At 39.4% G+C, this 23,359-nt stretch overlaps 2 protein-coding genes across 2 annotated transcripts in view; one reads left to right on the plus strand and one right to left on the minus strand.

The window, feature by feature from the left end:
* Positions 1 to 12,854, plus strand: part of LOC140943012 (alpha-actinin-1-like) — a 28,358-nt gene extending 15,504 nt beyond the window's left edge. Inside the window, exons 18-27 of the mRNA XM_073392042.1 lie at positions 537 to 674; positions 1,891 to 1,975; positions 2,461 to 2,576; positions 2,903 to 2,986; positions 5,735 to 5,788; positions 5,877 to 5,945; positions 6,677 to 6,754; positions 7,503 to 7,583; positions 10,343 to 10,501; positions 11,566 to 12,854. Of these exons, the coding sequence (XP_073248143.1) occupies positions 537 to 674; positions 1,891 to 1,975; positions 2,461 to 2,576; positions 2,903 to 2,986; positions 5,735 to 5,788; positions 5,877 to 5,945; positions 6,677 to 6,754; positions 7,503 to 7,583; positions 10,343 to 10,501; positions 11,566 to 11,724 (1,023 nt within the window). The 3' untranslated portion in view covers positions 11,725 to 12,854. The remainder of the gene's footprint in view (positions 1 to 536; positions 675 to 1,890; positions 1,976 to 2,460; positions 2,577 to 2,902; positions 2,987 to 5,734; positions 5,789 to 5,876; positions 5,946 to 6,676; positions 6,755 to 7,502; positions 7,584 to 10,342; positions 10,502 to 11,565) is intronic.
* Positions 12,855 to 13,454: 600 nt separating this feature from the next.
* LOC140943013 (protein ZNRD2-like) lies at positions 13,455 to 21,022 on the minus strand. The gene is made up of 3 exons (XM_073392043.1): positions 20,874 to 21,022; positions 14,637 to 14,712; positions 13,455 to 13,987 (listed from the first exon to the last, which is right to left on the minus strand). Exons 1-3 carry the CDS (start codon positions 20,997 to 20,999, stop codon positions 13,743 to 13,745), a joined length of 447 nt encoding a protein of 148 aa, XP_073248144.1. The 5' UTR covers positions 21,000 to 21,022; the 3' UTR covers positions 13,455 to 13,742.
* Positions 21,023 to 23,359: the final 2,337 nt, after the last annotated feature.

The following is a 23,359-nucleotide window of genomic DNA, read 5'->3' on the forward strand; positions in this document are numbered from 1 at the left end:
TGCAAGTGGCTAGACCTTCGCGTGGCTCAGATGACCATGTAAAATGGCGGTCCCGTCTCCAGTAGGAGATGTAAAAGTAGTATCCCCTGTTAGTACTTTCGTGCTAAATACATAGCCATGCTAATATTATAAAGTGCATTTTTTTTATTATGCGATTAATTCAACGTAACCGAAAATTAGAAAATACATGTTATCAACAAAAACACACAGTGAATAAACACGAACATAGCGAATCAATATCCAATCTACGTTACATCTGTAGATTTAATTGTTTAGGTCGTATAAATTTATCTGGGCGCTAATCAGATCGACCTTATGTAAAGCTATACGTATATAATTTTATATATTTTTTTTCTCATAAAGGGGTGTTTCCCCTTTCACCAAACTCGAAAATATTGTAGCTTTCTTTGAAGATCAGATTTGTCGTTTCTTGTTTGAAGTGATATTCCTTCTGCTTTGCTTTGTATTGTTGGTGGTGGATAGTTGTAACCTATGTCTCTTAGATACAGTAATAATATTTGATTGTATTTATAAAGGAATTACAAGATGCTCACCAGCAGTTCAAGGCAAATATGCCAGCTGCCGAATCAGAGTTTCGGTCGATCGTTGACTTAAGAAACCAAACGAAGCAGATATCTGATCAAGAAAACCCTTACACCAGTGTGACTATAGAGGTTTGTTGTTTAAACATTCATTAAACATTATTTAGATATTTCCTAATTATTCTTTAAAATTTGTTATCTTTATGAATATGTGATGCCAATTAGCAGTTTGTTGCATCCTGCAAACTGAAATTAAAATCAGCAAGTTTCCTAGTCTTGGTAACCCTCAAATGACTTTTTTTGTAACAAACAGAAGCCAATAAATTGGTCCCAGAAAAGGCATCACGTATTCTCAAAACCCTGCCACTGCAGAGGTTGCTGCCAACTTATCGCTGTCTGGAAAGTCCCTTGACACACTGGTTGGCAGACCGCAACTAACAACGCTTCAATTTTTATTCACAACTGCTAAAGTGTATTCCAGCATCTACAGAACATAATGCGAAACACAATCTTGCGTAAAGGATTTGACATTGCACTGTCAACTGTACAGCCAAATTGCTTGCAATGTAACTAAATTGGCTTCATTCTTCTAAGATTCATTGAACCAAATCAATGTTCTCACATGCCTTTGTAAGTTTCATTGTGCAGCTAATGAAGTATTTGGATTTTGCATTTTGGAAATTTTGTGGCGGGAATTTGTATACATTTAGTAATTCTTGATAATGTAAAGATCAATGAATGACAGAATCAGATCAATGAGAATTAACCAACGTGAGAATTAACCAACGTGAACCACCCTCCAAGAAAGAAAATCTATGAGTTCAAGGCTATATGGCTAGCAAGGGTATTTTTCTCTGGGGCTTACGACGTAATATAAACTGTAACGTGTTTTTCTTACAAATTTATAATTCTTAAAGAGAAATATTGTTGCCATAATAAAATTTTGCAGTCTTAACGCATCAGGCACTGTTGCTATCGTATTTGAGGTGATAAACTGCTTTACAAGGCCCCGTCGACACGTATCCGGATAAGGCTTCCGTTGACACGTATCCGGTTAATCCGGCAGCAGACGAATCCGCAACTTTTTGAATCCGCTCTCCAGAGTGGAAATTTTGGAATACGCTATGAATCCGGAATAGTGTGGCTGCTAAATCCGGATATTTTTTATCTGGTGACGTAACAAGATCGAACCTATAGCTCTTTACTGTCAATACTGTGTTCAAGATGGCAACCTCAACGCATGCTCTGTTTCCAATATTCCCAGAGGAGTCCTGGGTACTAGAGTGAATCCGGATACGTGTGGGGACTTAGGACAAAGGAACCAACGTGTTTTCTGTTTTATTCACAGGAAATCTCCCTAGCTTGGAGTGAAGTTTTAGAGTTGGTTCCAAAGAGAGACGAACTTCTCGCGAATGAAAAGGACCGACAGGAACGTATCCTTTCCAACTTCTGGGGACAAAAACACAGTTCTTCTGAGTTCTCATTCGTTAACGATAATTTCTCCTTAGCAACTCTAACCTGAGGCATACCCTTTTGAAGGCGTTCCCTTTCCTGTCCTTTAAAAAAGCCTCTTACTTAGGCTACAATAACTTAAAGTTTGGTAATGGTCGCAAGTAAACCGTATTTGATTGTAAATCTGTACGTTTGAAAATAATCAAGTTATGGCAACGATTCTGTTTTGTTTATGAAGCAGTTTAATTTGCCAAATATCACCATTTAGCATAACACAAGATGCTGTCATCATTGTGTTACTAGTCGTACTTGAACCTATTTATGCGGCCTTGCTTTGTTTGGGTGAAGCACCCGATCGTGACTTGTTGTTTGCAGTGGGCTGGGATCATTTCTCCTTTCTCTACGTTTGTGATACGACGCCAAATATTCGACAAAATGAATCAGTTTTTACCATAACTAACATAAGGAAATGAAAGACTGAGAGTGGAGTTTGCTAAGAAGGCTAATGAAGTGGGACCATGGATTTCAGCTAACGAAGAAAGATTACGCTCTATCGCTCTGAACATGCAAGGACCTCTGGAGGTAAATAGTTTCTTCAATACTCACTGCCTATTGTAAAAATGAACCTCTTCCTCTGATCCAACTCTCTTGGGGTGACCAAGTGGCATTATTGTAAGTCTTGTGGAGCTCTGATGCAGTAACAATATTGTGGCGCCAACCCTTGACAACAATTAGTCGGCTTATAAGTAGATTGTATCATCGTCTGGGTGAAAGTAGTCTTGAATAGAACTGTTGTCGTTGACAGTGACTGTTGTTTCGACAACCTGTGCGGTAGTCATCTTCATGTGAGTTGTATTCCGTTGTAAGTGTATATACGTTGCAGACGTATCTTTGTCTTTTGTTTATAGAGTCAACTGAATGCTGTACAAGAACTTGAACAAAACGTTGCACAATACAAACCTCAAATAGATGAGCTGGAGTTAGTTCATCAGGTACGTTGTCTCTTTTCTTCCCCAATATAATTACGCGTGTGGCTCGCTTCGTCAATTTATTCGAGCAGGAACTTTTGAGTGGATGTGATTATCAAACTCCCACGAACCAGCAGAATTAATTGAGGCAGTTTGTTCGATTTAGTTCTTTTCTTTATTAAACACGTAATAGTTCATCACCTGGCAGCGAAACTTAGACAATTGGCAACTTGTAGTAACGTTTTGGGTAGTTTTGCTTCATTTTCGTCAAATGCTGAATGGAAAACAGCTCCATCAGCTTCAAGTAGCGTTTTGCGCCAAAGTTTCCGCGGCTGAGTGTGTTAAGGTTAGCGGATACCTTCGGGGTTGTCTCACGTTCGAGTATCCTGTATCAACATTTTCTTTACACCTAAGTACGCCCTTAACCGCTAAAATTGAAAGCGGTTATTTATTAATAATATTATTATTACAATATTAATAATATTTTTTCTCCAATTTGACTTTTTCTCGTGTTTCTGGACTCAGAGCGTTACTGAAAAATGCTTCGAGGTTCTTAATTATTAGATTTCAACTGGAAACTTACAGAATATTTTGCAGCTACAGTCGACTCCCCATAACTCGAACCATGTTCGAGTTATCGGGAGCTCGAAGAAAATAGCCGGAAGTAAGGAAAAAAACAGTTTTTACTGCACAGTGAACATTTTAATCACATTTAATTGTAGAAATGTTAAGTGAAAATTGAAAGATACTTCTAGATTATAAATCAGAACATAACGTAATAAAACATAGCCTAAATAGAGCATGCGTTTTACTGTTTTGAGAAGTAAAGCTGTTTCACGTTAGATTTGTGACAAACAACATCAGCGTATACTAGTAAACTATATGCCTACAACACGTCAATGGGAGATTCAAAATTCAATGTTTCGGACGTCATAGAGTGTTTTTTTTCCCGACTTTTTAAGGGCTCATAACATGGTTCGAGTTATCGAGGGTAAAATTATATAGAAATGATCTGAGGGAAAACAAAAATTACTTCGAGTTAGCGGGAGATTCGAGTTACCGAGGGTAAAGTTACAGTAAATGTATGACGAAAATCCAGGAGAAATCGATTTTGGTTCGAATTAGCACGAGGTTAGTTAGCGAGGGTTCGAATTATCGTAAGTCAACTGTAGGACTAAAAAACTAACGTGTTCTGCAGAGCAAACTCTTGACAGAAGCGATAAAAAAGAATCGGTGACACGTTTTTGTGTCTCAGATGTTGACTGAACTAACCCCTTTTCAAATTGAAGGCCGAAAACTGCCTTTCGAGAAAACATCTTAAAACCTTAACTTGCGGTTAAATTGTAAAAAAATGTCATCATTCACTACTTCTCAGCAATTATTTTTCAGATGAAAGATCATACGCATAGCTTTAATTTGAACGCCGAAAAAAAAAAGTAACCAAAATACAGGTAGCCCATCTTAGTGAAGTTGACTTTTCTTATGTAAATCATGTTCTTCTTATGCTAACTGCAATTTTTCAGTAAGAAAACAGGGAGGTTTGTATCAAAACCAGTTCAAACTTACCTTTTCGAAAATTTCAGCCAGAAAAAAGGCTCCCGAAAATTCTAGGTGACCTTTTAAGGGTAAAAATCCGTTAAAAATGGGCAATTATACCATTTTTTAAATGTTCGGAAATCCTAGGAGAGGCAGGCAAGCAAGAAATTTTACACCAAATGTTCCGAGAATTCTAGATCTCAAATCGTCTTCCGAACAGATATTTTCCGAAAATTGCCGTTGGTTGCCCCTGTTAGGTTTGAAATTAACTTTTGTGTCTCCACAAGACTTGGTTTGGTTGCCCATGAAATATTTCAGTTGTCCAATTCAAGTTCTTAGCGCAGTAAATCCAAACAGGTAATATACTGAGGTAGCTCAAATTATCAACAATTTGATTTAGTTTTTTTTTGTTACAAGAAAACGGAATACCGACGGAGCTAATGAGTCAATTTGGCTGTCTTAATGCGCCTCACTTGTTTCGTGTTTTTTGATCCCGTCAAGGCGAAAATTATCGTTACCTGTTTTGCTCCCAAATGTAGATTTATCTTTCGAAAAAACCGTCTGCAGTAACTTCAAAACATAGCATTTTCTTTCGCGTTTAATTGTAGCCAGGGTCGGGAAGTGCTCCACGACTCTTAAAACATCAAATAACGAGCATTTTTTTGAGCTTTCTAATTCTTGCACCTCTAAATAAAGTCTGTAGAAGTATAATCTCTCTTTGTGGATTCCAAATTGAAGTAACAGATGAAGTTGGCTCATATTTGACAGCTACACAAAAAACACACATGGTGGAAACACAAAGCATACTTCACTACAGTACGTTATGGACTACGTTTGCATACATCAGCTGCTGTTTAATGCACAACAGCTTCTTTCAGGCTAAACGTTAAGTTCGGGAAGCCAGGAGAAAACCTCTTTTTTTCCGCGTTAGTTTTACTTTTAACTAAATTATACGTGTAGGTATCATGAACTCTTCCAAGGCAAAAAGCTGCTGCGATATTTATTCTACTATAGGGACCAGTGCTGGCTTAGCACATTGCGTTGTCCTAGGGGCATCTCAGCACAAATTGATTGCCCCATAGATAATTTGTTTTGGTTGTCTAGGACAACCGGACAACTGTTAATTTCGACCTCTGCTACTGTAGTGAAAAAGCAGACATGTCACTGAAGTGAACACAGTAATCATTGAATGAATGAATTGTTAAGCTAACTATTTACGGCGCGTTTTATTTTCAGGATGTTCAAGAAGCTTTAATCTTCGAAAATCGCCACACAGAATACACAATGGAAGTGAGTAAAACTATTATTTGTTTTGTCTTTGGAGAGTTAAATAGAATTTTGGGACCTGAAAACTGATTTTACTTGATTTATCTTTCAGGCTCTTCGGGTGAAGTGGGAGCAACTACTAACTGCTATCGCTAGAAACATCAATGAAATCGAAAATCAGGTAAAAAAAAAAAAACTATAAGGATTTGATATGTTTGTCAGCCCGGCTGCATTGCAGGCGTTTTGATAACCTCCATGTTGAATTCTGTGAGGCTTCGAGAAGTTGATGCCCCTACGCCCACCCCAAGGGTACCATTTTCTACCCTCACTATTCCTCTTCAGTGATTAAATCCAGCAAAATGGCGGCCACGGGATCAGGAACATAAACAAGGCTCCACACTTTGCTACCTCCACGTTTTTGGAAAGTTTTGTACTGTATTGAGTCTACAATTTTGATATCTGCCGACAGTTTTAAGACACACAGTTACCGTAATATGTGTATTTATGTAAGAAGAGTTTTCCTTAATTGCGGCCAGATAGTCACGTATGTCACCTCTGTTTTTGTTTTTATGGACGAGAGACACTTGGTGTTTTTAAATAAAAGGTTAATGAAGAGAGGGGCGTATGTAACAATTCGGTTGAAATGAAAGGTTGCTCAGAAGTCGCAAAATTGTTTGCGTGCCTGCCCATTTTGTAGTGGTAAACCTTGGTCGAAGAAGGTAAAGTAAAAGATACCTGGATATCTGCGAAAAGCAGACAGTTCCTCAGAAAGTTTGCTTCGTTGAGAACAATTGGCTTAAAATTTGTTGAACCCAGAAAGTAAATTTGCAGAGACGTGGAATGCTTATTCGAGGAGAGCTCCTCTTTACAGTTTACGGTTATGCACCTATAAACCGTTTGATTATTTTACAGATCCTAACAAGAGATTCAAAAGGCATCTCTGAAGAACAAATGAAGGAATTTCGAACCTCCTTTAACTTTTTTGACAAGGTATGTAAGTACGGATTTTTGTATAGCCTGCGTAGCAGAGGCTTGAAAGTAATGGTCGCCGGCCTGCCCCGTTCTCTCTCTCTCTTAAGCTTCTGCAACTCAGGTTAGTCTTTATATGGCCTGCTCACAGACCTGTCTTCACTTGAGAGATCATCGAGGGCGTGTATGGCGGTAACAACTGCGGGAATTTATTGACCGCTAGTAATTTAGTCTCACTCGATTACCTTGGTCGCATCAAGGCAATCTAAGTTATGGGAGCAATCCGCGACGGCCTTGGGAAAGATGTGCAGCGAGGCTAAATGATGTGGTCACCGCCACCAGGAGAGGAGGGAGGGGTAAAAAGCGCTTCCTGCAGGCAATCCCTTCAAACTGCGAGATTTCACACCACGCTGCCAAATTTTGGCAGAAAACCGCAAAGGATCATAATCGGCCCTCGGATTGCCGAGAACTCTGGGATTGGTAGAACGCAGGCATGTTTCCGAGATGGGTTCGTTATGTATTAGCGTAGAGGGGTGGGGATGGGACTTCGCGCTCGGCAATTAAATCGAAAGAAAACGAAAATACCACACACATGAAATATTTAAACGGGTGAGGATTCTGTGGTGCGATGCTGGACCCCAGGTTTTGCCAGTGCGGACACTGCTAAATTGATTGTTTTTTTTTGTGTGTATGTGTGATACACAAACTGTAAGAAACAATAACAACAACAGCAACAAACAACAAAAATGTATAAATGTATTTTTTTCAGGATGAAAATTCGCGTCTGGAGCCTGGCGAGTTTAAACAGTGCTTGGTCAGTTTAGGATACAATCTAAAGGAAGGAGACAAGGTTTGGCAATGTTTATTATTATTTTTAACTTGTGGTAAGGAACAAGTTATTGTGGGCACTGCGATATGCAAATGCGTCACTCAAGTGTAGACACCGTTCGTAATTAGTCGGCTCCGCACGAAAGCGCCCGATATCGAAACGACAATTGTCTTAGATCGATCGTTCCTGTTCCGCGATCAAGAAGTGCTGAGCGTGCATTATGCCCAGAGCTTTTGATGTTATGATTTTGTACCCTTCCATGGGGCGATAAGTTGTCTTCATGTGGACTTTGAATGTTTCAAATTAGCACTATAGCCAACTTTGAGACAGAATAGACTAAGACGTTTACGAACTTTTGAAGCTTTTTGACTCCGGCGATAAACATGACGAATAGATCAGCAATTGCTCTTCGACTCCCAAGCTGGTCTAAGCTCATGATTCTTCCTTAAGTGTCACAATTGTTTAACTTTCCTCACGACAAGACTCCCAATCGCATGGTTTTTAGTGTTGTTCAATAAAAACGGCAATGTTTACTGTTGCTAAATCATAATTGATTCTCCTCATGTAAACGCCGAGAATTGCATGGCATTTGTCAGCCATATGTTCTTCAAATGCGATGAAATGAGTTAAAGTACGGCTTTCACCGTCAAAACCATGCTTGTTTTCGTCGAATATATCTTTCAATTCTTCATAAATTAAGCCCTGCTAGCTTCAAACAGCGTCCACCGGCAGAATTTCATGGGCAAAAAATGTTAGATATGATTAATTTAACGTAAAGGTGTATAGTTAGCTGTTGTGGCGCAATAGATATCGCGTCGTCTTTACACGCCTAAGGTCTGGGGTCGACCCCTACCGGACGAAATCCTTTCTTTTTTTGTCGTTTTGTTTTGTTTTGTTTCGCTTTTTTAAATACATGTTTTCATTTTTTGGCAGACTTAAATTGCAAGTTAATTATAAGCTTAATTTATTAATTTTAAAAATAATTAATTATTAACCGACAACTTAGCCATAGACAGCCTTTGATTTCCTTCAGAATTTAAGCTTGTTTATTTTTCCTTGAACAATACTGTGAAGTTAATATGGAAAAGCTTGTTTTAAACGACAGTCAGTTACCCTAGCATTAATTTAGGCCGCATCCACACGTATCAGGGTAGGCTGAAACCGCATATTTGATATTTGCGTCAACACGAACTCAGTGTTGTGTATCAAAGCATCCACACGAATACGGTACTGCGCTTTACATTTAATAACTACTACCCATCAGGCATGCGCAAATCGGTTTGCGATGTGATCTCACTGGCCTTATATCGTTCCTCGTTCTAGCCGGCTTTTAGCCAACATTTCACACGTCTCAAGCAAGAAAGTGAAGGGGAAATAACTAGGCAAAGGCCAATTCATTCGTCTGGAGCGGCGATAAAGCGGAACCCTTACTAAAAAGCTAAAACCAGCGACTACAAGACATCGTAGCCAATGGAAAACGTCCTCGACTGGCAATCGCTTCAATGCAAATATTCCGATAAACTGGAACTGTTCAAAGAGCAGTAGCCAAGTAAACGGAAGGTATTGATTCGCTGTTTAAAATTTGCAAGTTCCCATTTAAGCCTGGACCTGAGTTTATGACGTAGGTTTTAAAAAATATCCGGTTTCAGTCGTCTACACGAATTCGCCAAACCCGTCGGATCCAAGAAAATCCACTCTGGGGAGAGGTTTTAAAAAGATGCGGTTCTGCGAGAGGATTCACTGGCCTCGTGTGGACTGAATGTCGATTCGTATTAAAAAAAAGGTATGCGGTTTCAAAAATATCCAGATTTGTGTGGACGGGACCTTGATGTTGTCATGTTCTAGTTCGGTGATTTTTTTTTCTTTTAGTAGAAGTCGTTTTAGTCTCCCCAATTAGTAAGGCACTGTGCCTGAGCTATAAGACATGAGACTTTAATAAAGTTCATTATTATTATTATTTATTTGTTGGGAAAACCGCCCTGAATTCTACCGCACCCTTCTAGAGAAAAGAGAGCTCCATGCAAAGAGTCAGGTTATTTGTAATAATCAAAGTATTCTCATGGACGAAAATTACAGTAATTGTCAAATCCTTGATTCAAAAAAGAGGTCCATATCAACGGGTCTTATTATTTTGTCACTCGCTTGACTGGATACTCGATCTGGAATGCTAAACGAAACAAGATCGATAACAGAATAAGATACTGGTAAATGCCCTCTTGAGGAAAATGAAGTTAGTCACTGACTCTCTTGTCGATGCGACTTGCAATGAGTCATCCATATTTTGGAGTCGCTTAACCTACGTGCCTATCACATTTTCGCAACAAGTGTGGACATCTAGTGCTCTTTCATTACTCTCTTTTGCGTTTGAAAGACATGAATTATTAACGTCAAGAGCGGTTGAAAACAAAAATTGAATAAATTTTGTATAATTTTACTCTGCTGCGCTTTAGCTGATTGTGCGCGGCACATGTGTGTTTTAGTGTTTGTTTCTTTATTTAATTTTCTTTCTTTTTCTGTAAAAATTTCTTTTTTATTATTTTTATTTACGTATTTTTATCTTATTTTAATGAAAAATTACGTGACCATTACAGATAGTAAGTACAAAGTTAACATTAAAATACTTCGACAATGAATCGAAGGGGAAAAGATAATCACAAAAAAAACTCTTGCTTTTTGATACTTACGTTTTGAGTTGCTAATTTTGTTCGTAATCAGGAAGTGGTACAAAGATCTAAAAAAGAAATATGTCAGGCATTTAAAAATTTGTCTTTCCATCGTAGGGAGAGGAAGAGTTTCAGCGTCTTATGACTATTGTGGATCCAAACAATACAGGAACTGTGACTTTTCAAGCATTTGTTGATTTTATGACCCGAGAAACTGCCGACACTGATACCGCTGATCAAGTGATGGAGTCCTTCAAGATCCTTGCTGGGGACAAGGTAATACCACTGACTCGAAAATGCGAACTAGCTTGAATTTCAGCTGTGTGACTCCCGAGTCGCTTGCTCTCTTGTGAGACGTCTGAAAGCCCTAGGCGTCAATGCCTTCCAGTGACGTCATTACCTCAAAACCGGGCCGTAATTTTGATTGGCTGAAGATTGTCGAAAGATTCTCATAATTATATGTAGTTATGAGCAATTTTAGTACTTGCGCGGACAGGAGTCAGTGTGAAGTTCAAAATTTCCATAATCTTTATCGTTAACAGCCGAGTGAACTTATCCATCTCGTGTCTTTTCAACTGTAACTTGTTAAATTGAACTTCAAATGAAGAATCAATGCAGAAAGTCGGTAGGTTTTCAGTAAGAGCATTCTTCTCTAGGAAGGGGTTGTGAATAGAGCCGGAGACGCACTGTCTCTTTTCTGATGTGTTGTCCGCTGGACAGGTGTCGGTAGACCGCGACTAGTGAAAAACGCAAGGTTATTACGAACCATTTTCTCGCTCAAACAAACTGAGCGCAGCCTCTTATCCTTCAATCACCCCGGTTATTACCAATGACAAATTACTACTTTGTGGAGCTCCCAAATGTTTTCTTCTCTTCTTTAACTGCTGGTAAGATAGACTTACCAGAGCACTTAATCCCTAAAACAGTAAATTCAAAGTGCTTAAATGACCGTTCAAGCGATATGTGAAATCCAGTATGCCCTAGTTGTTCAATACTGGATACCAGATCTCTATCCTGTAGATAACCCAATTTTAATACTAATCTGTTGGATATTGATGTATCCGTTAGGTATCGCTATCCAACGTTTGATTGATAGTCATATGTAGTGTTATTTGTGTTACACAAATTCCAGAAAGGATTAGTCTTCCCCGTATAAACCACTAACTTTTGATGGCCTAACCACGGTTTGGTTTGTACGTTCCCCAACTCTCGCACGTTTCTCTTGACGCCCGGACTCAGACAGTAGAGTTAAACGATTTGCTGCTGTTAGTGTAGGACATGTGCCAGTAGAGCGGATAACATCCTCCTTATGCTCATGTTGCTTTTGTTTTTTCCTTTAGCCGTACATCACCGTGGACGAGTTACGGCGCGAGTTGCCACCCGATCAAGCTGAATATTGTATTGCAAGAATGGCACCTTATGAAGGGCCTGACTCAGTCCCAGGTGCTTTGGATTACATGTCCTTCTCCACTGCTCTTTACGGAGAGAGTGATTTGTAACGCTAATTAGAATCTGATATATATCGCTTTTATACAAATATACCTTACTATAGGGGAGAGTTTCGCGACCTAGGTAGCAAGTAGATTGTAATATGTGGACACGATTGGTCTTTGTAGCTTTTTCTCTATTTGTGTGTGAGTACAAGGCAAAATGTTCAACTGTTTTATGAAACCGGTTTGGTTGAAGTAAGAAACACCAGATTGATTCATACTCTAATCTGACATTGATTATGATTGCTGGTGGTTTTCTTAATACAAGAACATTGAACAACTTTCAAGTTTCCGCGCTGATTCTCGGAAACGTTTCAATTTTTTTTTTTCAGCTACTGAAGCGTAGAAAGTGTCATTTTGCTAACTAGTATAATGATAGTATTTTGTATTTCCCTATCCTTGACTGGCTGGGCTCAGCTGCTTGCCAGTGGGCATCTCTTACATTTGAAAACGTCCCCAGAACGGCCACTTTTACACCATTATGCACTCGATCATCCTAGCAAGTATTTAGATTTGCAAAACTGAGAAGTTTTTTTTTTCTCAAAGGTACCGGCCGTCTGACTAAATTAACACGCATGCCATATTATGAAGTAGTTTTCGGCTGTTAGTAACTCGAGTGTCACCTCCCCTTCAGACAACGCTTTTTATGCAGCATAAACAAATCAATTCGCTTATTATCAGTGTGGTACCATAGGCCGGGCTCATTACCTTAAAAATGCCCCACTTGTTCAAACGTCGGACAGTGCTATTCACTGGATAAATCTCAGCTATCCTGTGGATGACGCAATTACTTTGCCTAATACTTATCACGATACAGTGGATAATACCATCCAACGTTTGAACAACCGGGGCCTGGCCTTAAAGCGGACGGAAAATTTGTTACCTTATGGATCACGATCATTTTAAAAGTAAAATTAGCCGTCCTACATTTATCCTCACAGTTGCATGTAGGGATTATAATGGAACAGAATTTTATTCCGGTTTAAAAAGGCTTTAGGTATAGAACAGTTCTAATAACAAAAGATTATTTTTCTTGTCTGTAATTCATATGAAATCAGTTGTACTGTAGTAACATAAAGACATGTAAGAACAGCCAAAAGTACTTAGGGTAAATAAAATAACCAAATCATTGATCACTAGTGTAGTCCCTCCCCTATTTGTGTTGTTGCAATTGTTGATGGTCTTTACTACGGTGAAGTACCAACTCAGTTACAAGTTCAGAGGCCGCCTACCACGACCTAATTGTGTAGTGAGTGTCGGCAGATAAATTCACCGAAAACCGTCCTTCACGTGCTGAATTATTGCTTAAGGCGTGATTCCCGTTTCTCCAACGCTATCTCGCAGGTCAGGTAACTTCTCGCGACAGGAACCAAATTAAAAAAACAAACAAACAAACAAATCCGAGGAGGAAAAGCGCGGGTCTTAGCTAAAAAGCCATCCCTTTACTTTTGACCTTTACTGACAGTTTTATCATGTTAGCTGCAAAACTATTGAAACCTCTATAATGTAGATAATGTTATCACAGCAGCTTTCCGGAAACTTTGAAGAATCGGGCCCCTGGTTAGCCCGTGGCCGGTCTGGGACGGAGCCATTAGAGGCCGCTTTATTGGCAGGCTAGTCCTTGGTCCGGTTTTCCAATCTCCGAAAGCAACAAATGTAACAATCTATTTAGCCTGGTAAGCCCAAATCTCGGTTTCGTTGAAACGTTTTCCCTGTAATCGCGTTAAGGGGGAAGAACAAAAAGCTTTAAATTTTGTTTACGAGCAAAATGAGTCGCCGATAAATATTCATAGTCCTCTTTCTATGAAGTGTGTAGAGGTATGACAGGCCATGGAACTGGATTTTAGCAAGCAGTTTTATAAGAGAAAGTTGTTGTAACATTTAGCCTTTTCAACGGGCGCCTTGGTAAGCGTCCTTTTTTTCTCCTGTTCTCCACCCTTTGCACACTGGAGTCTGTCCACGGGTTCTTTATACCTTAGGTAATTTTGTACAAATTATGACCCTTCAGACAATGACATACTACATTTTCATTGTTGAATTTCGCGCAAAGCTCTTAATGTTTCAGCACAGGTCTTAAGGAGTTCACAGAGCTGCTGACATTCTCCTGTAGAGTGAGCACTACTGAGTGCTTGACTTGCCCACAACATTTTCTCGTTAACAGCGTGCACGGCTGTGTGTACAGCATTCTGGCTTGTAGGTGATTTTACCACGGAAATCAGTTCAGAGTGCTGCTGTGGATGGGACGCACTTGCCGATCCAACAGGACGACTCACTACAGAAAGGAAAAACAGAAATGACCACCGTGTTGAACCCTTCAACGCATCTAAAGCATTAATATGTATACATTGCCAGATGAAAGCGCCATTTATCACAATCATTACGAATCATGTAATGAGAAGTTGGATCAATTTAGGTTTCTGGGAAACTGCCCACCTACCCTTCCCCTAAGTTAACATTATCTCGTACTTCTCAATTTGGGCAAAATGTCGGCTTAGGGGAGGGGTAGGAAGGCAGTTTTCCCGATCTAAATTGATCCGAGAAGTTCAATGACCAACCTCGTTCCCAGGGTTCTCTCGCCCTAAGGAGCGGGTAGGAGAGAACCCTGGGAACGAGGTTGTTCAATGACTGACCTCCATGCAATGTAACGAAGCAAAACATTTATTTGATCATAGAAATTGAAACAATAATTCATATCTGTTTGGACACTATTAGCTCTTATTACCCAAACACGCTGGAAGCACACTCGAGTTTCCTGATTAACTAACTGACCCTTCCTAATGGCACCTACTTGGAAAAACAGTGTCTGTTATCCACGGGAAAAAAATGTAAAACTTTACATACATGACATACAATACTAACGCACTCAGATAATGTAACAAAAACAATATCAGAGCTACTGGTAAGTATAGAACTGTAAGTACCTGGTGCAGCTGGGGCGTCGACTTCCTTACAAGCAACACAGTAATCTTCCTGGTCACGGTACTTTAAAAGAACATTCTATGGAACTCAAAAATAGACCGGATTAGTTAGAAGAATAGACTAAGACTCCTTAACACAAGTGCAAGATTTTGATGATAGGGTCAGGCTGATTGGTCAGGAGCTATGGTCCATGAGAGCTGTATGGAACAGGGAAATGACGCAATGATGGCGTCTGTCTCTCGTGCGCGATTTTCCAAGGAAGTTCATGGCTCGTGGTTTACCTGTTTCCACTTGAGTTCGTAATAGTTTGTCGTATTGAAAAGGTTTTTATTTAAGGTTATTTTCCGTAGAAAATTCTGCCATAACATGAAACAGCAATCTTGAATAGAGCTTACATGCGTTTAAAACAATTCACTCGGTAACCCCGGGGGTCGGTAACCTAGCATTTATGAACTACAAACGGGTAATACTACCGAGTTTTGAAAACTTATAGAAACGTTTATCTACTCTAGATAAGATAATCTCTTTTAAGTACATAAGTTTATGACTATTGTTAACCTTGGCGGTTCTACAAAGAGCCGTTGGTTTTTTGTTTTATTTCGTACCCACAGTGTGCAATATCGGACTTAGGACGGAAAATACAGGGCCGAGTTGTTCAAAGCCGGGTTAACATAACCCAGGGTTAGTACAAAATTTGAATTCAGATATGAAAGCTTAAAAAGCAAATTCAGTTTAATTCTTTTTTCTACAATTTGATGATTAAATACTCTAAATAGAATAGAGAAAATTTTCCGAGAAAACGCTTTTGATGAAAAGAAAAAGAAACCCGGGTTAAAATTTAACCATGGGTTAGCGCTAACCGGCCTTCAAACAACTCGGCCCAGGATTTCTTCAGCGAAAAGCAATGCAATTAAACGCAATCGAAATAGGAATGGTCGCAAGCTTATAATATTTTTAACTGATTGGTTTTATCTCATGAGATTGTAGATCGCCTACGGACTCCTTTTGTAGGTTGTAAACAGTATGTAGTATTTCATATAGCTCAGTATTGGACGATAAGCTCTATAAACATCTTGAAGCGAAGAAACAAAAGGGTTGTCGGCGAAACTCCAGGGCAAAAACAGACTAATTGTTACTTAATATGATAATAGGATCCTGCATAAAAGGCTTACAGGACCAGGGAGATGGCCTGGATTGATTTCAAGAAGGCCTTCGACATGGTCCCTGACTCATGGCTCATTATTAAAATGCTTAGATCTCTTTGGGGCTGGGAAATTGAGCTGGCAGCTTGAGGGAAAAGTTTTAGGCAAGGTAAAAGTCGAGGGATGAATCTTTCAGGGAGAAAGCCTGTCACCTCTTTTCATCGTGGCATTGATCCCTCTGACCACCTAACTTAAGTGTTGAGGAAAACGAAGGCTAGATACGACCTTGGAAAAGGGAACGACATTAGTAGCCATCTATTATAGATAGGTAACTAAAATTTGTACGGCAAAAATGAGAATCATATAGAGAGTCAGGTAAAGTCGGTCAGAGTAATCAGCACCCATAAGTGCATGGAGTTCGGTATCAATAAATGGTCAACCCTAATGATGAAACGAAGAAAGATCATTCAAATTGAAGGCATTGAATTACCACAGTTACCAGACATCAGGTATAACGATTATTTTATAGATCACTGGACAGTGAAGGCTACAATGTCTCGGGATAATAGAAATACATGGCACAAAGCGATCAGAGATGAAAGAGATCAGGGGCGTAGAGAAAGAATATCACTGTAGAGTCAGGATGATCCTGAAGTCAAAGCTAAACGGAGGATTTACAGCCATCGACAAAAGGGCGGTCTCGATTCTGAGATATGGTGCGCAAATCATCAGCTGGACCAATAACGAACTTCAGGAAATGAACAAAAAGACACGGAAGCTCCTGACACTGAATCTATGTTGTCTAGAAAGGAAAGAGAGGAAGAGAACTATTAAGCCGTGAAGACAGTGCCGCAGACAGAAATCGAGGCCGGCTCACTACCAACTCAGTAACTAAGTTGATAGCAGCCAAGAAAAGGTTATGGAATCAGTAACACGAGAGAATGTGCTTAAAAGGAGTCAAGATTTAAAGGGTATCGATGCTACTAGGGAAGCCCCTCCATGGTCAGTTTTTAAGGGGCAGAGTGGATACTGAAGAACAACATAAACGGAGATGGCTATTTAGGGGTCAGTTAAAGGAGATAGAAGGATTGATTACTCAAGAATGAACAGTAAAAATCACTCATGGATAATCAGAACATGCTACCGATATGTAAAGTTATCTGGGGAGAGAGAGAGAGGAGACTGTAAGCTACTGTAAGTCATATAGTGGCAAAGTGTAAGATGCTGATCCACAAACAGCATCCTCTATGGAGACACAACAAAGTGGCACTTTTCACTCAGTGGAAGCTCTGTAAGAGATTTGGATCTGAAAGATGTGACGGAAGGTTTTTCCACTTTGAAACGAATTTAAGGCTCAACTGAAACTCGGTGCTTGACTCACGATAAAACTGGGGAAAACTAGACTCAAATGGCAACTCGCTTGCGGGGAAGAGCCGTCACTTCTCTGAAGGACCGGGATCTGACCACTAACTGGTACAGCAGTAGATAAAACAGAACTAAACTTGGTTCCAACAGCGTTTATTCTTCAGCGGAACAAACAGCAATAACTCGGCTAGGACACGGCGAAATAATCGTTGATGTAATCGAAAAATCAGTTCAAAGCAACTTACTTATATATGATTTTTACAACCATTGAAGATAAAAGAATACAATAGGAATATAAACAGAAATCTCTGAGAGTTAAATGAAAACTACATACAAATTCTATTTTTAACCTGAAATCTTTTGTTACTATTCCTATTTTAGAAAGTAAAACTACTGAGACAAAGACCTAGCCAGGTCAGTAAAACAGCTTTATGTACAAAGTGTTACAATATGAATTAAATTGCAAGTTCAGCTATCGATTGTTTTAAACAGGAAAAGCTTAGACTAATTAGAAGTTTTCACCTTAAGCAAAAACCGATCTAATTTTAAAATTACAAGACAGCAAAACCTTTCATATTCACAATTCGGTTATCACCTCTCTTCAACTAACAACTTAATGAAATATATTTTCGCAAATAAATATAACTAAATTGCAATTAAAACGAGATGCAACTGCACGAAAGGCGTTTCTATGAATACATGTTGTCCAGTAGTGAAAATCACGAAAAATATACTAAAGTCAAATAAACCATTATTAAGAAATTAAGTATTCTTTCAAGAGTAACATAATTTGATGTAAAATGTATATAATTGAAAAGAGAACGAGCAATTAGTTTTGTTTGTTGAGGAACCTGTTGGTTTTTCTATGATTATTACCTATAGCGAACACAGAGCAAATGAAAGAAAGGACAATAAAATGGCACGAGCCTTTTTGCGGAGTTAAAACCTCTTTATGCAAATCAGAGTTCAGCATGAATTACTAAGAACAATGTCAATGCGAATATTCGAAAGCTATATATGATATTCGAAGCAAATAAAGAATTCATGGAAAATCTCTCCTTACAAAGAGGGGCAAAATGGTATGATCACAAACCTCAGCCCATGCTGGAATCTGAAGCGGTCAAGATGTTGTGGGATTTTCAGATCAAGACTTGACTAACATCGAATAAAGAAACCAGACACTGTCGTCCTTGATAAGCAGTCACGATCATGCCTGATAATACATAACCAGCCCAATCGATACCAGGGTTAAAGAAAGGAACAAGAGTAGGTGCAGGGCTGTCACGGGTATATGCAGTTAGACAACAGTGAATTGAATGGTTAGCAAATTCTTTTGGTTCTATTTTCCTTTTGCTTCCTATATGAAAGTAGACAGGGGTCATGCTCATAGTAAGCGGGGGGAAATCCCCAGCCCCTGGCCCTTAGTAACAGCCCTAACCCTTATCAATTGTCATTGGAGCTCTGGGGACAGTACCAGTGCAACTTATCAAAGGTCTTAAGGCCTCTGAAATGTCATGTGCATTAGGTCTGTTACAGAAAGCGTGTCTGTTAGGCTCTGCAAGAATACTGAGGAAAATATTGGACACTCAGGGAGGTTTAATATGAAAGAGGAAAAGGTTTAAGTCAGGGAATGTTCAACAAAAAATAATGAACAAAAGTGCTGTCTTGTGGTTTGACTTCTCCAAACACTTTGGGCCTCAGTGGACCTTTATCAGTGGAGTTACAAGTACGTTAGAAACGTTGCAAGGTTTGCATACATGCTTGAAAGAAAAAATAAACACTCAAAAAACTTTGTAGTACGTGGGCGGCTCTGTGCGCAGCCTAGAAGGGGATGACTTGTGCCAAGCTGAAAAATCAGGTGCTTCTCCAGGCACTTCTGTTGTGTGTTTTCCCTGCAGAGCATGATAGGCAGCTTAAGCAACCAAGATGGTGACAACAACAAGTGAATTTGTGCTACTTGAAACTTTATCGCACTTATTCCAACTTGTTCAATTCGTAAAATGTTGGCAAAATTTTTCTGGAGTTGAATTCTAAAAGACTGTATCAAAGTTCAGGAAGAGAAAAAGAAAGTCGTTGTCTTGTGTTCACGTCCTCGACACAACGTGAAATTAGGGACTTTCATTTTGTAGTCATGCTGCGACAGCAAAGAAATGTACAAAAAACAGTGACGCACATGCAAAGTTGTTTCCCAAATGTAGACAGAGGGGAAATGGCGACAGGAGATGCGATAAACCAAGCCAGAGGTTTGGCAAAGAAAACGCCTTCTTAGTGACAAAAGAGACAAAGAATACGCCTTCTTAATGCGAAAAGGGTAAAAGCCGGCAGTCTGGACACCTTAGGTCACAGCAAGTGACCAGATACCCACATAGACTTCCAGCTTCTAGCTTCTAGCTTACAGTGACCACGTTGTAAATAATAATGATAATAATAATAATTATTATTATTTTATGTCAACATATCCAGGTGAGTGGCTCTTCATCTGAAAATTTGATCAACTACCACTGAGCCTCTGTATAGGTACCTATAGAAGTCTGTTTTATCGCACATTTTCCATCAAATCTTTAACTATTTGGGGCAAAATCATTGCTATCAAGAATTGTTTTGTTTGGTTATGCTACTAGCGAGCTCAATGCAACCACAACGACAATGGAAACGAGAAAATAAGGAAAACAAACAATGTGCGGCACACTTTTTGGCATGTTTCCTTGCATGGTTAACATTGTCAAACTTGATTTAAATCTTAATACCAATGCAATCATCACTTATCTTAACAAAAATCTCTTAGCTCGTCGCTTCATCAATGGTTATCCTCTTGACTATAATTTTATCAGAAATACCCATACAGAGGGTCATCGGTACCAGAGTAGTTCTTCCACAAACCCAGTAAAACATGCAAGCCTCTAACTCAGCAAGATGTACACATCTTATGTTGAAAGAAACATTACATGTAGCTCGTACTAGAATTAAACTGGCAGGTAACTGAAGCCTCAGTTCTGATCCTGAGGTAGGGTTGACCCAAGCAAACCAAGGCCTGGATACCAGGTGCCCGGCCAACAGAGACTGATGAGCAAAGGAATAAGGACCATGTTTCCAAGTGAGTGATCAGTACAATGAGTTGATTGCTAATCAAAAAAGTGAGGGGTCAGAGGAAATGTTGCAAGGAAGTCAGACTTACAAGATGCAGGAGCTCGAGTGAAAGTTATGTTTAAAGTAACATCATGCCAGGTACAGTCTGTTAGTGAGAAAACACTTTGTCAGAATAAAGTATAATTTTGTAGCACCAAGAAATAATTTAACCTGAAAGCATTTAATGAGCAACCATACTTCTAGAATAAGGTGATCTGAGTGCTACAAATCAGATTACAAAGTAGTCCACTGTAGTTGATTGAGCCAATTAACAAGTGGCTAGTTCTACAAGAGGCAAGAGGTTCCCTGCTCGGAACATACATGTTCAATAAAAAGGCCATAGTACTAGAAGGATGTTAGGGCCTACCTGTTTAAGATAATTAGCAATTTTTATTTAAAAAACAACAACAACAACAACAACAACAAAACAAGAAAGGACAAATGTGACTGTGATGCACTTGACTGAGCAATCAAAAAACTCATAAAGCAAGGTTTCTTGATCTTGCCTACCAGCTAAGAACATCATAAATAAGAATAAATAAATTGTAAAGAGCTGTCAGACAAAGCCAAAAAAGTTCAGTATGCTATTTTGACAATGATGCTTACCCCACAGACTTCACATGTTGAGCCTAACATTCGGTAACCCTTCAACATGTACTGTCCCATTAATGCACTGATCCTGTCACTTCTTTCACGGCTTTTGTTGTATTTCTCCTGCGTTATTTTGTCCATATTATTGCTTGGCTTTTCCACGGTCCACATGACTTTAGAATACGTTTCGTCTCCCATACACGACATATCCACTATGGGTCGACTAGTTCTAGTCCCCCAGCGATTTTTGGCGCGCGACAGAGAACTTCTAACTGCTACAAAGCTACTTCCACTTCTGGGCATACGAGCAGATCTCTTGGAGCACAAGAATTATGGCTAGCCCTTGGACAAGACCGGTATTTAAAGGAAATGGCCTGAATTCCAGTCCTTTTACGCCGCGTCAGTCCTTAAATTATTCTTCATTTCTTGGAGATTCAGCTAAGAGGTTTGTAGGAATGTATAAAGCACAACGGCTTTTACTTCGGGTAGAAGAGCACAGAACGCGTCATCAGAATGGAATGGGCAAAAGAGAAACATTATCGTTAATTTGTGACAAATGTATGCGCCCGGGTAGTCGTAATAGAGACAAACTTATGCATTGACGTGAACGCACTACAATGTCTTGTCACGGTAGAATCGATTACTTTTAGTTGCTAACTTTGGAAGTGTGGAAATGTGGAAATGCGTCTCCATTGTCTTAATTTATTTAGTAACTCTGGACGTGTGGAAGTGTGGAAATTTGGAAATGTGGAAACAGGGGCGGATCTAGGGGGAGGGTGCAGGGGGTGCGCACCCCCCCCCCCCTGAGATGACCTGCGGTTTTCTGATACAACTGGTATTCTGCAAAAAAAAAAAACTATGTGGTTTATTGGTTTTGAAGTAGAGCAAGAGGCGAGTGCACCCCCTCCTAAAAAAAATCCTGGATCCGCCCCTGGGAAATGTGGAAATATGTCTTCCTTGTCTTTGTCTAATAACTCTGGAAGTGTGGAAATGTGGAAATGTGGAAATATGTCTTCCTTGTATTCATCTAATAACCCTGGAAGTAAGAAAATGTGGAAATGTGGAAATATGTCTTCCTTGTCTTAATTTATCTCAAAACTCTGGAAATGTGGAAATATGTCTTCCTTGTCTTCATCTAGTAACTCTGGAAGTGTGGAAATGTGGAAATATGTCTTCAATATCTTTGTCTAATAACTTTGGAAGTGTGGAAATGTGGAAATATGTCTTCCTTGTATTCATCTAATAACTCTGGAGGTAAGGAAATGTGGAAATATGTCTTCAACGTCTTCATCTAATAACTCTGGAAGTGTGGAAATGTGGAAATGTTTCTCCACTGTCTTTATCTGTTAACACCGGAAGTGTGGAAATGTGGAGAAATGAGTCCTCATTGTCTTTATCCAAACTCTGAAAGTGTGAAAATCTGGAAAGGCGTCTGGGATTATTTGGGAATTAAAAATAGGACTCGTTTGCGGCGAAATTACTTGCTTTACTTCCGATCGCTGTCAATCGCAAGACAGTCACATTGCTAGTTTCAGCTCACGTCCCGGCCGCATATTTTTGTAGTTGTTTGTTTGGTAGGAAAATGGACGCCCCTGACTGTTGCGGGTTTGGCTTTTAAGAAATAAGATTGGCGACCAAGAAAGCATGAGGATTTGCTTCACTAAGGATTTTGAAGCTCTTTACACTATCAACTTTTAAATAAACGCATAAAAAAGCGCAATCGTAGTTTGCTCTGACAAACGTACTTATGCATCTGTCTCAATTTATAATGGTGGTGTGGGCCTGCTGATGAACGAGGAAATGGAGGACACTCTGAGACACATACATTTGGAGAGGGAGTGCTGTACACTCTGTAGATTGTTCGACGGAGACTCGATATACATCAACACTGGGAGTAGTAACTCCAGGCAAGAGATCGAACAATCTAGCCTAGCGATAGGCGGATTTATGCAGGTACATAATTCTTGGCCATTACATTGTTTATACTCATTCCTTTTTATGATGGTTTTGTGGTTGCAAGAAAAAGTAGCGCTCGATTTCGAGGCATTGCAAAAATAGCGCTCAATTAATATATCACCAAGTGTTGACGCCAAATTTCATGCAAACGGAAATGGCGCAAAGATAATTTTTTAGCAAACTTAGGGCGGGAAATTTCATGCCAACAGAAATGGCGCCAAAATAACATATCACTAACTTTGTGCGCGGAATTTCATACAGCAAAAAATGGTGCGAAATTAAATTTACTAAGCTTTGCGCGAAATTCAAGTGTTTAGTTCTGACTTACCAAATTGTTAAGCGCATCTTTTCATCTTTCACAATGTGGCATCCACAACGCCGACATTTTACAATACAGAAAACATATACGAGCGAAAGAGCTCAATTATACGTGTATTCCTCCATAAGTATAAAGGATTCAAAGAAGCCTCTTTTCGGAAAGTTCTGGATATAATAAAAACTCTACTAAAAGAAAGATTGAAGGTGTACAAAACCTCAGCAGCTAA

This window comes from Porites lutea, chromosome 7 (assembly GCF_958299795.1).
Source record: "Porites lutea chromosome 7, jaPorLute2.1, whole genome shotgun sequence".
Lineage (NCBI taxonomy): Eukaryota > Metazoa > Cnidaria > Anthozoa > Scleractinia > Poritidae > Porites > Porites lutea.

What these genes read in the sequence shown, in the direction of transcription:
- LOC140943013 (XM_073392043.1), bottom strand. Translation starts at nt 20,999, where the DNA reads ATGGACAAAATAACGCAGGAGAAATACAACAAAAGCCGTGAAAGAAGT. An exon ending in CAACATGTGAAGTCTGTGGG is followed by an intron (nt 14,713 to 20,873) that starts GTAAGCATCATT and finishes TGAGTTCCATAG; the next exon opens with AATGTTCTTTTAAAGTACCG. An exon ending in CGACGCCCCAGCTGCACCAG is followed by an intron (nt 13,988 to 14,636) that starts GTACTTACAGTT and finishes TCCTTTCTGTAG; the next exon opens with TGAGTCGTCCTGTTGGATCG.